This window comes from Leucoraja erinacea, chromosome 9 (assembly GCF_028641065.1).
Source record: "Leucoraja erinacea ecotype New England chromosome 9, Leri_hhj_1, whole genome shotgun sequence".
Classification (NCBI taxonomy): domain Eukaryota; kingdom Metazoa; phylum Chordata; class Chondrichthyes; order Rajiformes; family Rajidae; genus Leucoraja; species Leucoraja erinaceus.
In genome coordinates, this window is record NC_073385.1 from 42,057,979 (window position 1) to 42,073,011 (window position 15,033).

At 42.3% G+C, this 15,033-nt stretch overlaps 1 protein-coding gene across 3 annotated transcripts in view; it reads right to left on the reverse strand.

Moving 5' to 3' along the window:
• Positions 1–1,957: 1,957 nt before the first annotated feature.
• The window catches only part of g2e3 (G2/M-phase specific E3 ubiquitin protein ligase), a 50,832-nt gene continuing 37,756 nt past the window's right edge, over positions 1,958–15,033 (reverse strand). For all 3 annotated transcript variants that reach the window (XM_055640671.1, XM_055640670.1, XM_055640672.1), the window contains 2 exons: positions 10,748–10,962; positions 1,958–4,402 (listed from right to left, as the gene is read on the reverse strand). In XM_055640671.1, coding sequence (XP_055496646.1) covers positions 4,152–4,402; positions 10,748–10,962 — 466 coding nt within the window. In that variant the 3' untranslated portion in view covers positions 1,958–4,151. The remainder of the gene's footprint in view (positions 4,403–10,747; positions 10,963–15,033) is intronic.

The following is a 15,033-nucleotide window of genomic DNA, read 5'->3' on the forward strand; positions in this document are numbered from 1 at the left end:
CCAACAGTGGTTAAGTTAGTGAAAGCTTCCGTAAGATAGATAATATTAGATAATTCCGCACCGTAAGGAGTTAATAAAAATCAAACAGACCAAACCTTAAAAATATTTAAATCCGTCAGGGAATCAACATTCCCAAGAAGTTAATTATCTTGGTGGGATCTAACCAAGTTGAATATTGAGTTTAACTAACATACGGCAATTATTACAACTTTCTATTAATACTGTTTTGACATATCAACCGACTCCAAGTCAGTAAATTTATAACAACTTATTGATTATAAACACAGTATAAACTTATTGATTATCATCACAGTATAAACTCAGTAATTACTTATCCCTTGACGGATCCCAGTGTCCTGGGCAAACTTGAATGCTTTATCAGGATCAGTAAAGAAGGATTCAGTCCCTTTATAAGTAACTCGCAATTTGGCAGGATATAATAGGCCAAATCGGAGGTCAGGTATGTCCCTTAGAATAGCTCTTGACGTGGAGAAGAGTGCTCTTTTCTTAATGACTTCGGCAGAAAAGTCTCTGAAGATTCGTACGTTTTCACCTTGGAAAGTTAGGTTTCTGTTGTTAGCAACTTCCTGCAGAATGTCCTCTAGAACATGGCAGTGGTGCACCCTCAGGATCAAGTATCTTGATGGGGCTGCGCTGTCTGACCGGGCTCTCAGAGCTCTATGAGCCCGGTCAAGTTTAGGTTTATCATCCAAAGCGAGTACATCTTGAAGAAGTTCAGCCGTAAAATCTCGATGACTTTGACCAAGTTCTTTGCCTTCTTTCACTCCAACAATCCTTAGGTTCTGACATTTAGAGCGCCCTTCCAAATCAGGACATTTTTCTGATACTTTAGCTAGTAACCCGGAGATACGTTCCACCTCAGCCGTCAGCCTGTGCGTTGGCTCGACATTTAAAGCCGCAGTAGTTTCCAATTCCCGAATAGCCTCGCTTTGTTTTTGTGAAGTAGCAAGAACTTACAGCTCATGTTGGTTTCAAGCCTGTCGATTACCCCTTTCAGGTCGGAATTCACCTCCTCTATACGGGCATCAATCTTGTCAATCTTCCGACAAATTTCTGTCTTCACAGCCGAAAGTTCATGACAGTGCTGAACAGATCTCCTCCACCAAACCCGGAGTTCTCCTTGCTGCTTCCTCTCGGGGTTGTGCCATAATCGCGGTTGAGGCTTCTTCGTGGCCTTCAATAACTTCTGGTTGATGTTTCGGGCGTTTAGGCAGATGCCTAATGGACATATTAAAAGTACCGGGGTCACGTTCTGATGACGTCACTTACGCGACTGTTGAATGTCTGCCGGTGAGTATTTTTAGATCTGTTGGGTTTAAATTTTAAATAGGTTTTTGGCGTTAGATGGCACGGAGATGGATAGCGCATGCCCCAAGCCACCATAGCGCCACCGGACGTTTAATTGTTATATATGATTACAGTCATATTCACAAGATATGTATATATATATATATATGTGGTTCCGAGACATGGGTCACAAAAGTTAAATTCTGGACACGTGCTCGGCCCACAACCTATACCACAGCCTATATCCAAGTTCTTCTACGATGCTGCCCAACCCACTGAGTTACTCCAACACTTACGAGTTATTTTGTAATACCAGAGAAAACTGTTATAAAAAAGACACATACACACATGAGATTGGGGTCTGGAAAGAGAATAGACCAATTCCAAGTAGAATTGGAGGCTGTGTCAATTGCAGTAATTAAAAGCCAGCTTTGTAAATATCTGGATAAGGCAGATTAGGACAAACAAAAAAAAAAAAGATCAATATAAATGTAACAGGTCAAATCAGCACTTTCCTTACTATAATTATTATTACCTAATGTATCAGATAGAGCTCTAGTGCTGTATGGGGATATCTTCTTATGGACAGAGGTATCCAAAATATAGAATGAAAGTGAGCTAAGAAAAAAAAAATGCATTTGAAAAAAAGTAACCTCTTTACATTTATTATTTATGCAAACATACAGAAACAAGCTTATGTAAATAGACTCCATCCACCTATAACTAAAATAATTTTACATCACAATTACAAATGCCTTCACAATCTGAACAATAAAAAGCTGGTGTTTTATTGAAGGGTTATCCAGTTAGCTGTTGATCATTTCTTGCCAGATTAATGCCAATCATATTTTTTCCCCCAATTAAATTAATTACATTTTTTTAAACTAACATTTTAATTGGCAACCATATTTTAGTATCTCAATTGGTTATACTTTCTACTTTTTATGCATCAGTCAAATGTTACATGCATTGAGAACAGCGAGTAAGTCAAACTCAACAATTATGCAGTGATTATTGAAATGCAGTAATTCTGCATGGATAAATTACTTAGGATAGATACCTAGCTAAATACAAGAGTTTATTTTATTCACAAACAATACACATTCACATAACGTTTGATTTATACATGTTCAGATACTGTTTTTCTACATCATATTTATTTAACTAATGTTAGTCTTTGCACAAAATGCTTTTTGCCTTAAATCACACTTTTTTTATTACTCCAATATGTTCTTCAAAAATGATATTTAAATGTTGAACTAATTTTATGTGCTTCCTTTTCCTGTTTAAATGTGCTGGAAACTACCTTTTCTTTGGAGAAATTTACCTACTGAATCTTTTGTCAATGTGAAATGTTAGGGGATTAACATACAAGTTTGCAAAAGGAAACCATGAATTTAACTGTCGGCATGCTATGTGTATTTTGTTCAAATATAAATATACATTTGTAACACTGAATCCTTTTCAAGTTTAGTTTTCAAGACGGTTTGATTTTGTTTCCTAGGGCTAAGGGAATCAAGGGGTATGGGGAAAAAGCCAGAACGGGGTACAGATTTTTGATGATCAGTCATGATCATATTGAATGGTGGTGCTGGCTCTAAGGGTCGAATGGCCTACTCCTGCGTCTATTTTATGCTTCTGTGCCTCACCCACTGCTTAAGATTAGAAAACGGCAAAACCAATTCAGTTCAAGGAAGACTGTACAAATTGTAATACATCATCTTTCACAGCAATGCATCAAACAAGATCATACATTTTGCAATATCAGCATCAAATGAACCCATCCTTTTTTTGCCAAAATCAAACTATTAATAATACTGTTCGAGAGTTTCATTTTTGTTGGAAATGACTTTAAATATATTTTCAACAATTCTAAATAGTTAATTTTTTTTTAATGGTAGGAAACTAAATGTTTTACCAGTATAAAGTAATTCTATTTATGTTACAAGTGTAAATCCATCATAAAGTCAGAAATAAAATACAAAATTTAGATATTACTAGCAAAGCCAGCAAAGCTACAAAAAGTGTACATACAAAACAAACCCTGAAAATTCTCACTTTTAAAGCAAACACAGAACAAACCCGACATACAGTATTTCAAGTCATTCAAATTTATTACTTTGGCAAATTACTACACTTATGAACATTCAAATTATATCTCAATGTAGTTCTCCTAAAAAGAAAGTTGACTGGAAACAGGGTCCAATGCAGCTTTAGTTCAGTACAGACTCTCCATATAGTTCATTATAAACCTAATCAGTTTATATGTGAGGGCCATATGCAAAATTTGTAAAATAAACTTCAAACCAGCTAATTAAGCAAATTTTAGCAGAAAAAATATAAACAATAATTAAAAATTAACAATCACATGAATAATATTCTGAATATTTTAGAAATTAATATCTGAATCTCCATGTTATTTAAATCTTTTGTTCCTTCACCTCTTCCAGAGAAGAGCCAAATTATGAGGGCTCAAGAATTTACAGCTGCTCAAGCTGTTCAAGTTCCTTTCATCATTTTCATTGTGATTCGTGCGAGATCAGAAACTAACGCACACCACATCCACCGCAAAGCATATTGACGCATGTGTTAGCAGAGAGGCAAGCTTTTCCAATTACATTTCTACTTCCTCCACGGTATTCTGTGCATTAAATACTTACCCCTAAAAACCTCTAAGAAATGATTATCCTTTACATCTTGTAAACATATTATTTCAAATGATTTCTGCAAGACCTTGCTAAATAAATGGAAATTAAAATCAGAGTTTGTAACTGATTTTCTAACAAAGAAAATTACTACAAACTAATGTACAAATGTAATATTTGACAATAGTATTTACAGCATTACTTTCTTTTTAATCCTGGTGTGTTACAAATGGCAAAATCCATGCTTTCTTTAAATTCCTCATATGTTTTTGACATTGGTAACTTCAAACAATTGCGGGACGTTTGTCCTGCTGGAAATCTGTTCTGTATTATGCCTTTTTTATGCAAAAATGTAATTGATGGACTGGGAAGAAAACTGATGGGTGGAATATAATTTGCGCCAGTTGCAAAAGTCAAGATTCCTTCAAAAGAAGCTTTAGTTGCTCCACCTGAAAAAGAAAAAAACATGATTAATTCACAAATATGATATGCATTAGAACATGGTTATATTAAACTAATTCAAAATAGATACTCACTGTTGGGCAGGCTGGGCAAGCAACATTGCTACAGAAGTGAGGGGATTAGGGTTGTACCTTGGCCAACACTATGAGTGCAGGATATTGCTGAGATTTGGTAACATCTCTCCATGTGATTACCTGGAATCTCTTATTGCAGGTAGTTCTGCTGTAACATATGTTTCTATTACACCAATTGGACACAGCGTAAGAGGTGAACTTGGAAACGCTATTTGCATTATGCGGCTGAATGGTTATAATGCGATTTTGATCGGGAACAAGAGAACCCCTTTGGAAGTTATTTTGGAAATTGACAAAAATAAAAAATCTGCCTTGGATTTAAACAGTACATGGAGAATTAAAACTGTTTCCAAGTAATCACCTTGTAGTAATCACACATGTTGTGTATTTGGGTGCTTGGGACAGACTTAAAATAATACTCGGACACGGGAGTACACTAACAAGCTTCTTTATTCCAGGACGCCAGCTTCAGTCTCCCTGCGCATGTGTCCTTCCACAAGACATCACATATGCTAATTATATCACATACCGAACACTCCTCCATTTTAACTTGGAGATAGGTAACACCATTTCTATTACATACCTAACACTCTTCCCCCTTTAACTTGGAGGCAGGTAATTCCATTTCTATTACATACACCGCACTTCTCCCCTTTTAAGTCAATTTCACCTGCACGGTATATGCTCTTTACTTAACATATCATTGATTAATACACTGTTGCACAATTGTATTATTACAGTAGTCTCACAATACATCCTCATGACTGTAATAATCCTATCTAAACCGGCACTTATTTTTTCATCCCACCCATCTTCCTTAAACCAAATACATTACCCCATGCTCTATGTGTTATCATTTTCCGTTCCCTTATGTGTAAATTGCGAACACTTTCTAATCGCTCTCGCTCTGCCTGTATCTCTGCTTCTTCCCTTTTAAATGTCCTCATCTAATTTGCAAATTTCTTCCTGTTCCTGATATTCTGCGTTTCATTTTCTGGTTCATGTATTTGCTTTGTTTTCCTCTTTGTGGTGGGATCTGATCCATGGATGCAAGTTTTAGTTTTCTAACAGCTTCCTCTGTTGTTCAATTTCCATTAGCTGCGTATTTATCTGCTCTTGTTGTTTAATGAGATTCTGCAATGCATAACCATTTGTCCATTGCTGCTCACTGAAGGAGGCTCCATGCTGGATATAGTGAAGTGGCCTAATCGCAATCAGTCCAGGCATACTTTTGTCTCGACCGACAAGCCTCTCTTCTTTAGACTTTTCTATTAGCAGCTTTTTACTCATTGTCACACATTTATTTAACCATTCTTTGTATCGTTTAAGCCTTTTCTGTTGTTCGTCTATTTGTCTTAATTCACCTTTCTGGTTCTTCATCAAGAAGTAGGATCTATATCGTCTTTGCAATACAAGAGTGGCTTTGATTCGTGCTCTGTATAGTTTTCTTGCTTCATAAGCAAGGTAGTGAGACTGCACTACAATTGCTGTATATTTCAGTTTGAGGAAGTCTTTCCTATATCGTTTACGCCTTTTGTATCGTTTAAGCCTTTTCTGTTGTTCATCTATTTGTCCACTTAAGTCACATCTCTGGTTCTTCATCAAGAAGTAAGATCTATATTGTCTGCAATACAACATTGGCTTTGATTTGTGCTCTGTATAGTTTTAGAAACATAGAAATAGGTGCAGGAGGCCATTCGGCCCTTCGAGCCAGCACCACCATTCATTGCGATCATGGCTGATCGTCTCCTACCAATAACCTGTGCCTGCCTACTCCCCATATCCCTTGACTCCACTAGTCCCGAGCGCTCTATCTAACTATCTCTTAAATCCATCCAGTGACTTGGCCTCCACTGCCATCTGTGGCAGTGAATTCCATAAATTCACAACTATCTGGGTGAAAAAGTTTCTCACCAGTCTTAAATGACCTCCCCTTTATTCTAAGACTGTGGCCCCTGGTTCTGGACTCGGCCCACATTGGGAACATTTTTCCTGCTTTATAAGCACGGTAGTGAGACTGCACTATAACTGCTGTGTAATTCAGTTTGAGGAATTCTTTCCTATATCGTTTAAGCCTTTTGTATCATTTAAGTATTTTCTGTTGTGTTTCTATTTGTCTTCTTAAGACTTTCCTATAACAACTCATACAGAGTACTGACTGACTTTTTACAGTAGCCCTCTTTTGCTTAGCCCACTGCCTAACCACCATACCCTTGTAGGCAGCCTGAATGGTAATAGTTGCATACCTCATTGACTGATATTGCACAAACTGGGAATGCCCTATGTTGCATGCTTTGTACCATCTCTGGATCGAAATGACTGCTTGTCGCATAGCTCTGTAGCGTACCCTTAATCGGTAACCACAGTATGCAGCTTGCAGAGTGACTACAGCCGCCTTTTGCATCAAGAAATATTTTCTTGTAATGCACATCATTATGAATGACTTAATATGGCGTGCTGCCTTGATTTTCTCAACCAATTCTGACTTTAATCCTGCGGTAGATGGCCGGAATACAAACCACTTCTCAAACTATTATAATGTCTCACTTGGACATCTCTTCTCTGGCAAGCTCTGTATCGTTGCTGTACCGCAATGGCAGACCAGCGTAGTTTCTTGAAATACTGACGCTCTTTATGCATCTGATAATAAGTCTGTATGACCTTGGCAGATTTGTGCATGCACCGCAATTGCTTTTGAACAAGCATTCCTCGGTAGGCAGCCTGAAGCAGTACAACGCCTCTGCATACCTTCATGTAAGTCTTGCGATCACTTTCCATGTGAAGGTGTGCCCTATAATGGGTTTGTACTATTATAGCTGTTAATTGCATTGCCCTGTATGGATGGTATACTCGGTGCATTGTAAATGCTGCTTGTAATACCGTTGCTGCTGCCTTCTGTTTGTTCCGGATCTCTCTCCGTACCTTCATACCCTTCAATGCAGCTTGAATAGTTAGGGTTGCCCTCTGGATGGCAATGTCCCTTTGCATTTGACTTTTGTCATTGCCTTTGACCTTTTGCACTTGACCTTTGTCACTTGGCACTTGACTTTTTTCCTTTGAGGGACTCCCTGCCCTCTGGATGCCTTTGGCGGTTTTGGCGAGAAATGAGCCATTAATGCCTCCTTGCACTCCTCGTACGTTTTATCCATGGGCTTTGCTGGCCGCAGTAACGTACGTAAGGTGCGATAACCCTACCTTCCTAAGCCTAATATGAACCATGCCCTCTTCTTCTCCTCTGCAGTGATATCATTGGAAATGAACGAAGCCTCCAATTTCTCAAAATTACACCCAGAATCTAACTTGGGCAACTTTTCTACCATTTGAATAGCCATGCTACCTGTTGCTATTCAGGTGCACTATATTCTGTTCTGTCACTGTGTTTTCTGCCCTGGACCTAATCCTTTTGCATTCTAACAGATTATCCAGCCCACTGACTATTACTTAATCTTATAATAATAGATTTATACTAATAACCAACATTTCAGGTTTATAGCCAACTAGAACATTTTAAACCATATTCCTGCTATGCACACAGATTTACTATTAATAACAGTGACCAATGCATTACATCCAAACAGTCCTGCTTTTATTGTGAAGGAATCGTGAATAATGCCTAACATTCAACCAGTGCTTTTATTGTAAAGGATTTCACCAGTCCAGCTTGTCGGCCTAAGGACTCCGGTGCATCCTCGGCCTCTCGGATTCTCCAGAGCTTCTCCCAAGGACAGTTACTGCTGGCCATTCCGGATCTCCGCTACTACCGCTGGCTCATCCGTTGCTATTTCCTCCACTGTCTCAATGACTTGCCTGCCAAGTCGACTCCTGCTGCTCCGCTGGCTTGCCTGCTGTCTCCAGTGAACGCCCTGCGGAAGGCAAGTCTCTGGCTCCCTGCTGCTCCACCCGTCGAGGCTCCACAGCGCGGCCTCACTCTGCTGGGCCCCGCTCCTCGGCTCGTCGCTGGCTTCACGGCCCGCCTGGCTGCTGCTAGACCTGCTGCTTGGCTCGTGGCTGGCTCCACGGCTCGTCTCTGCTGCTCTGGCTCCACGGCCCGCATTGCTGCTTGGCTAGTCGGGACTGTGCCCCGCCGTCGGGGGCTGGGTAAGCGCTGTGTCCCGCTTCTCTCTCGGCCGGCTTTTTCTCGCATCAGGACTATGCCCCGCCGTCGGGGGCTGGCTAACTACTGTGTCCCGCTTCTCTCGCAGAGCTGGGTCCTCTTCTCGCTCGCAGTCGGCTCCCTCACTCGGCCGAGACCGCTTCTCTTGCGCAGCCGGCTTTCTCACTCGGCCCAAGCGCTGTGTGCTTGAGTGCTGTGTCCCGCTTCTCTCGCGCAGACCCACTCGTCGCTCGGGGCTGGACTTTCTCTCATGTCCGGCTTTCCCCGCTCTCTGCTGTCTCTTGCGACCGGGCTTTCTCGGCTCTCGGCCGTTTCTCTTGCGACCGACCTTCTCCGTTTTCTCTCTCCTTCCTTCCCCTTCCCCTTCACCCCTCGGCTTTCGTCAGTGGCTTCTCTGGGCCTATCCGTGACCTACACGGTACTAGGCCCTCACCTGATGTCTGTGGCTGCTACTGTGACTGGCCGTGGGCTACACAGTACTAGGCCCTCACCCAACATCTGTGGCTGCTGCTTGGGCCTGGCTGTGGGCTTCACAGCCCTGGAAAACGTCCCAGGTAAGTTGACACAGTCGCTTCTAGCTTCCACTGCGCTCGGTGACCCTTAGTGTCTTCGTTGCGCTCGTTTCCCTGCGCTCTTGCCTCCCGTTCCGACCTATTTTTTCTTTGGCACCAATTCAAAACCATTTGGCGCCAAATCTTTTTGCTTGGTGCTGTTCCACTTCGTTTCCAAATACAACCTCTATTTTAACTTGTTTTTGTTTTTCTTGGCTGTCCTTGTTCTTTTATTTTCTGTTCTTTTATCTTTGTCGCAAATTGTTGTGTATTTGGGTGCTTGGAACAGACTTAAAATAATACTCGGACACGGGAGTACACCAACAAGCTTCTTTATTTCAGGATGCCAACTTCAGTCTCCCTGCGCAGGCATCCTTCCACAAGACATCATATATGCTAATTATATCACATACCTAACAGCCCATTGTCTTTTAAGAACACAGCTGGTACTTTATCCATGAGTTGCCATTGAAATTGTCAAGCAATCATTTCTAATGATACTTGATTAACTTTTTATTTCATGATGAAACAGGATATAAATATTTCAGCGAACTAGTGAGTTTTAAAGAGGGCGTGAGAAACCACCTAGTGAATGTGAAGAGAGCACTGGAAACAGAAAGTCTGGGGAACATGGCCCTGGCAAGTTTAAAAGCAGCTTGAATATTCAGTCACAGTCAATTAAAAAAAATTTAGAAGGAAATGGACCACACACAAGCAAATAGGACTAGCCAAGGCGGGCATGGTGGAGGGCGTGTTTAAGGAAGACGGGAACAGGTGAATTTATAAGGAGCATAGGGATGGGACCCCAGTGAGATTATATGGAAAGCAGGAATGGGACTTTTGCGAGCCAGATGCAGAAACAATGGAACAGCAGATCATCAGTGTTTTACCACACTTGAATTTATGTCTTAGTCCAGACCTCAGGGTGCTGCGCCAGTAACGTGGCCACAATGTTACCGCAATCTCACTTGCAGTGAGTGAAACACATTTTCAAATGGTCAAAACGTTTTCCAAAGATGGTAACTTTAGAGATACATCGCAGAAACTGGTCCTTCGGCTCACCATGTCCACTCCAACCAGCGATCACCCCCGCACACTAGCACTATCCTGTGCACTAGAGATTTTTAAAAAATAATTAACAGAAGCCAATTAACCTATAAATCTGTACGTCCGTGGAGGAAACCACAGCACCCAGAGAAAACCCACGCAGTCAAAGAGAAAGTATAAACTCCGTACAGACAGCAACCATAATCAGGATCGAACCCGGGTCTCTGGTGGTATAAGGCAGCAACTCTACTGCTGTGCCACTGTTCCGCCCCAAGTAAAGAATCAAAAATAACGAATAATCACCAGACAACTAATATATCTACAGCATAATTTATCTTGGTGATCAATAGATTTGCAAAACGTTCTTGTTGTAATATTCATATTTATCTTGTGAATACTGCTCTTGACCAAAACAGATATCATCTCGCTGTTGCTTTGGTTGCAGAATCATTGCTGTTTCAATTCCCTCCACCAGACAAGTTCAACTGCATAAATGCTGCTGGTAATTATGTAGTAGTGTAAGTACATAGTGTAAAGTTCTCATACCTTCAACATCTGCCAAATAATCCCTCCAGAAACCGACCACTTTAGATTCTGGAATTATCCTGCTCTTTCTATATGTTGAGAAGTTGATTGAGAACAGGTTCCCAAATATCTCAGCAGAAAAGTTATGTGGTTTGTAACACAACCGTTCAGAGAATGTTTCTGGGTACGTTTGAATGGCCTCCAACACACCAAGAAATTTCAATCCTTCACAAAACCTTAAGAAGATAAGGAGCAAAAATTTTGATCAGAATAAAGATGTCAAACCAGCTTCAAGGGTCAACATGAAATGGGCAAAACACAATAGAAATAAATTAGATGATCAGTGTTGTTGAATTAAATCAACTTAATGCAACATGTTGCAGTTGAATAAGACATTGGTGAGACCGCATTTAGAATATTGTGTTCTGTTCAGGGCACCATGTTATAGGAAATATATTGTTAAGGGTTCAGAAAAGATTTACAAGGATGTTGCCAGGACTCGAGGGTGTGAGCTATAGGGAGAGGTTGTGTAGATCGGGTAGATGCAGTCTCTTGGGGAATCGAGGACCAGAGGACATAGGTTCAAGGTGAAGGGAAAAGATTTAATAGGAATCAGTGTACAGCGGCGCGGAGTATGCCGCCCCAGCATGGTGCCGCAGCATTCATACTAGCAAGTTAGATGCCATCCTCAACCACACCATGTGGATCATCACCGGCTGCCTACGCCCTACTCCAACGGATCTTCTGCAGGTATCGCACCCGCCAAGCTTCGCAGAGAATACTTCACTCACAGGCTGGTGTGCAAGGCCCCATCGGACACTAAACATCCTTTGCACCACCTCACCCAGGACTCACAGCAACTGGGACCTCAACGTCTGTCATCTCATCGCCCCTTCTCCCTTCACGCAGCGACCCTCTGTGGCTCCGTTTTCAACATACTAGGAGCATGGAGAACCAGCTGGGAACAGACTTCACAATCTCCGCAATTCACTGTCGTACCAAACACCACAGCCCCACCTGGCTCAGACCTGCCCCGCAAAGGGTGGGTCGCCTTGAACTGGCTGTTCAAGGCGATCCACTTGGTCTAGTATATATATGACTAAAACTCTCATCTTGTCTGTGTGCGTGCGTGTCTGTGATGTCCTGAATGACGTCAAAATGATACACGATGGGGTGGGAGGTTGCAACTTTCACATGGTCTGCCCTGTTTCGACGAATGCAATCAACCTGGTGTGCACAATCAAATAAGATCAAATAGAACAAGTTGTCCTACAACTTTAGGCTGTGCACGCCATCCGCAAGAAGAGAAGGTACACTATAGCGCTACAATTTTTGGACCACCTTACTCACAATTGTCTTGTGGTGTGTTTTATCAGAAGTTTCGTTCAGACTGATATTATATTTTACAAGTTATTCACATTTTTAACTTTACAAAATCCAGTTTGAGAAAGAATCAGCAGTGGCAGTTGCAGCTATGACATCACAATGTGATCTGATTTACATAACCTGCTCCTGAACAGTCCTCCAGCCTACATTGACATCATAATGGGATCAGCAGCTTCCAGCTCAAGTAGGGAGGGAGGGAGATCAACATTTTTTTAATTTTTTAAAAATCAAATTCAGTTTTAATCAAATTCTTGGGGGCGGTTTCATTTACAAAATAAATGCTGTTTTCATTGTGTGTTGGGGGGAGTGGAATAGGTAGCGTTGTTACAATCCCTGCCATCAGTGGCGCTCCAGATCTGCCGACTGCTGTGCGCGGGACTCGAGAGGCTTTAGGGGTGGGGTAAACTGCAGGCTTTACATTATTGTCGGGGGGAGGGGGATTTCCTCTTACAACAAGCTTATGATGTAGAGGAAATCCTGTTCTGTCATCTATTCCTTTTTCCCCCCCCCCATCATGTTGCTGATCTATTGAATCGTGGGAATTGAAAGTCGGGGCTCAAATTCAAAGCCTTTAAAATTACGGATTTCAAGTTCACGCTAAAACAAAAGCTATATAGGATGTTTATTTAACATCTTATCTAGTTTTTGGCATTATTTTAATCTGGTGATGCAAAATAAGTTAATTAGGCCCCGATATTGGCAACATGATCATTATCCGTATTGCGTAATTGTCTATCCGTGATCACTATTTTAATGCTAAATATCTGACTAAAAACGTTCACAGTACATACAGAACACACACACACAGAGTGAACTGTGAGTCCGCAAGCCGTGGCTGAGTGAACTGTGAGTCCGCAAGCTATGAGTGAACTGTGAATCCAGAAGACTCACCACCCCACCCATGCACCCCCATTCCCCTCCCCAACCTGAAGCCAACCCCTTCCCCCGGCTGCAGAAGGCAACAAGAGACTCAACAAGAAAGAATGGACTGAATAAATCTCCTCGTTAACATTTAAATTGTTGTTATATTTTAAGAGTTATTCACATTATAAGCGTTTAAAAATCCCTTTTCCACTTGGCGTGCCCGTCAGCAGCAATGGGAAGGAATGGTTGCGCCGCCGGAGAGCCGTTAAGAATGGATGATGGGGAGGGGGGGTCAGGGGTGTCACAACTGGATCCCGTCAGCCGCGTTTGCGCTGTTGCAGGTTATGTGTGAGTGGTGGAATATTGGAATTGGTGAAAAGGTGGAATATTGCGTTGGGGGACCAGCCCTCCCGTGCTAGAATGGGACCCAATGGGTCCCACTTAGTCTAGTATATTATTAAAACTCTCATCTTGTCTGTTTGCAGGGTTGTGTTGTACCTATATTTGCGCAAAAATGGTACTCAATAGCACTAGACTGCTGGTGGAGGGTGGGGAGAGGGAGGATAATGGAGGAGGGGAATAGCGGACTGAAGGAGCTGCTTTCACATTGATCTTATTACGCCATGTTAAACTTTAAAAACGTCAGACGTGCCTGCGCAGTTGAGGGCTATGGGTTTGTGGTAGAATATCGCGTTCGGGGGCCAACCCTCCCATGTGACGAGGACCCAACGGGTCCCACATGGTCTAGTATATCTATCTATTATATATTAAAACTGTGTGGCTCCCGCCTGGCTTTCTATTCGCTGCTCCTTCCTATCAGCTTCCAACACACTTCAAAACAAAGTTGCAAGACAGGAACACTCTGAACTTTTCACCTCAATGGGATATCACAGCAAGTGCTTCAACAGGAGGGGGAGGGCCAATTGGTATTGCAATTGGAACTGCTGCAGCAGGCAGGGGAGGTGAAATTTGAATTTTATTAAATCCACTGCTGAGGGAGGCAGGGGAGTGCTAGAATCTTACATTTGGGAACGGGTTCAGTTCCGTTGGAGGAGACGGGTGCATGGCGGAATATTGGGTTGGGGGATCACACCATTGGGGGAGCAGACCCAACGGGTCTGCACTTGGTCTAGTTATATTACTAAAACTCTGTTTGCATGTTTGCGTGTGAGTGGGTGACGATTCAAAATTCCGCCGAAACGGTACATGATAGCGCTCCATTTTGTGGCCCACCTTACTCACCATTGTCCTGGGATGTAAAAGGGACAGGTTTCATTCAGATTTATGTTATATTTTACAAATTATTGACATTTTAAACTTTACAAAAGACACTTTTTAACACTTTTCGACTTGCCCTGCCCATTTTACGCATCACAATGATGTCACAATGGGATCCCAATCTCATTTACATAAAAATTCACAATTTAAAAAAAAAATTGTTTTAATCAAATTCTTCTGTTTTCAGTTAGCTAACATTCTGTTTAGATTTTTTAAAGAAAAAACACGATTTCATTGATAATTCCATAAAAAACAAAAACATCCGAGATTTTCATTGTGGGTGGTGGGATAGGGGGAAGTGAGGAGTGGGGAGATGGGTTATGGAGGGAGGGACTGAGGGTATCAGCGCGTGCTGATTTTAAGATAACTGAAAATCTCCTGCGCGTGCGCAGTGAGCCCGGTATCTGTGTGTGGGATTTACAATGACCACGGCGCTGAGGCTAGGGCGAGGTCTGGGGGCAGTGCCATCCGGGCTCGCGGGGAGGGAGTGGAACAGGACCCGGGGCAAGGACTAGGCTGCAACCTTGGCCTCGCTCTCCTCCTCCCCTGGCTCCAGGCCGCCCAACACGTCCCGTTCCCCCTCCCCCCCGACAGCTCCCGCCTCAAGTACAACTTCAGTGCTGATGTCGTGGAGTAAACGGGGCTGGCAGTGGTTATAATCGAGATCCTGGGGAGGTGAGGAGAGAGTGGGGGGGATTGAGGGATAGGAGGGGTAGGGAGGGGTAAGTGGGAGAGGTGAGAAGGGAGAATGGGGAGGAGAGGGGCTAGAGGCAGAGGAG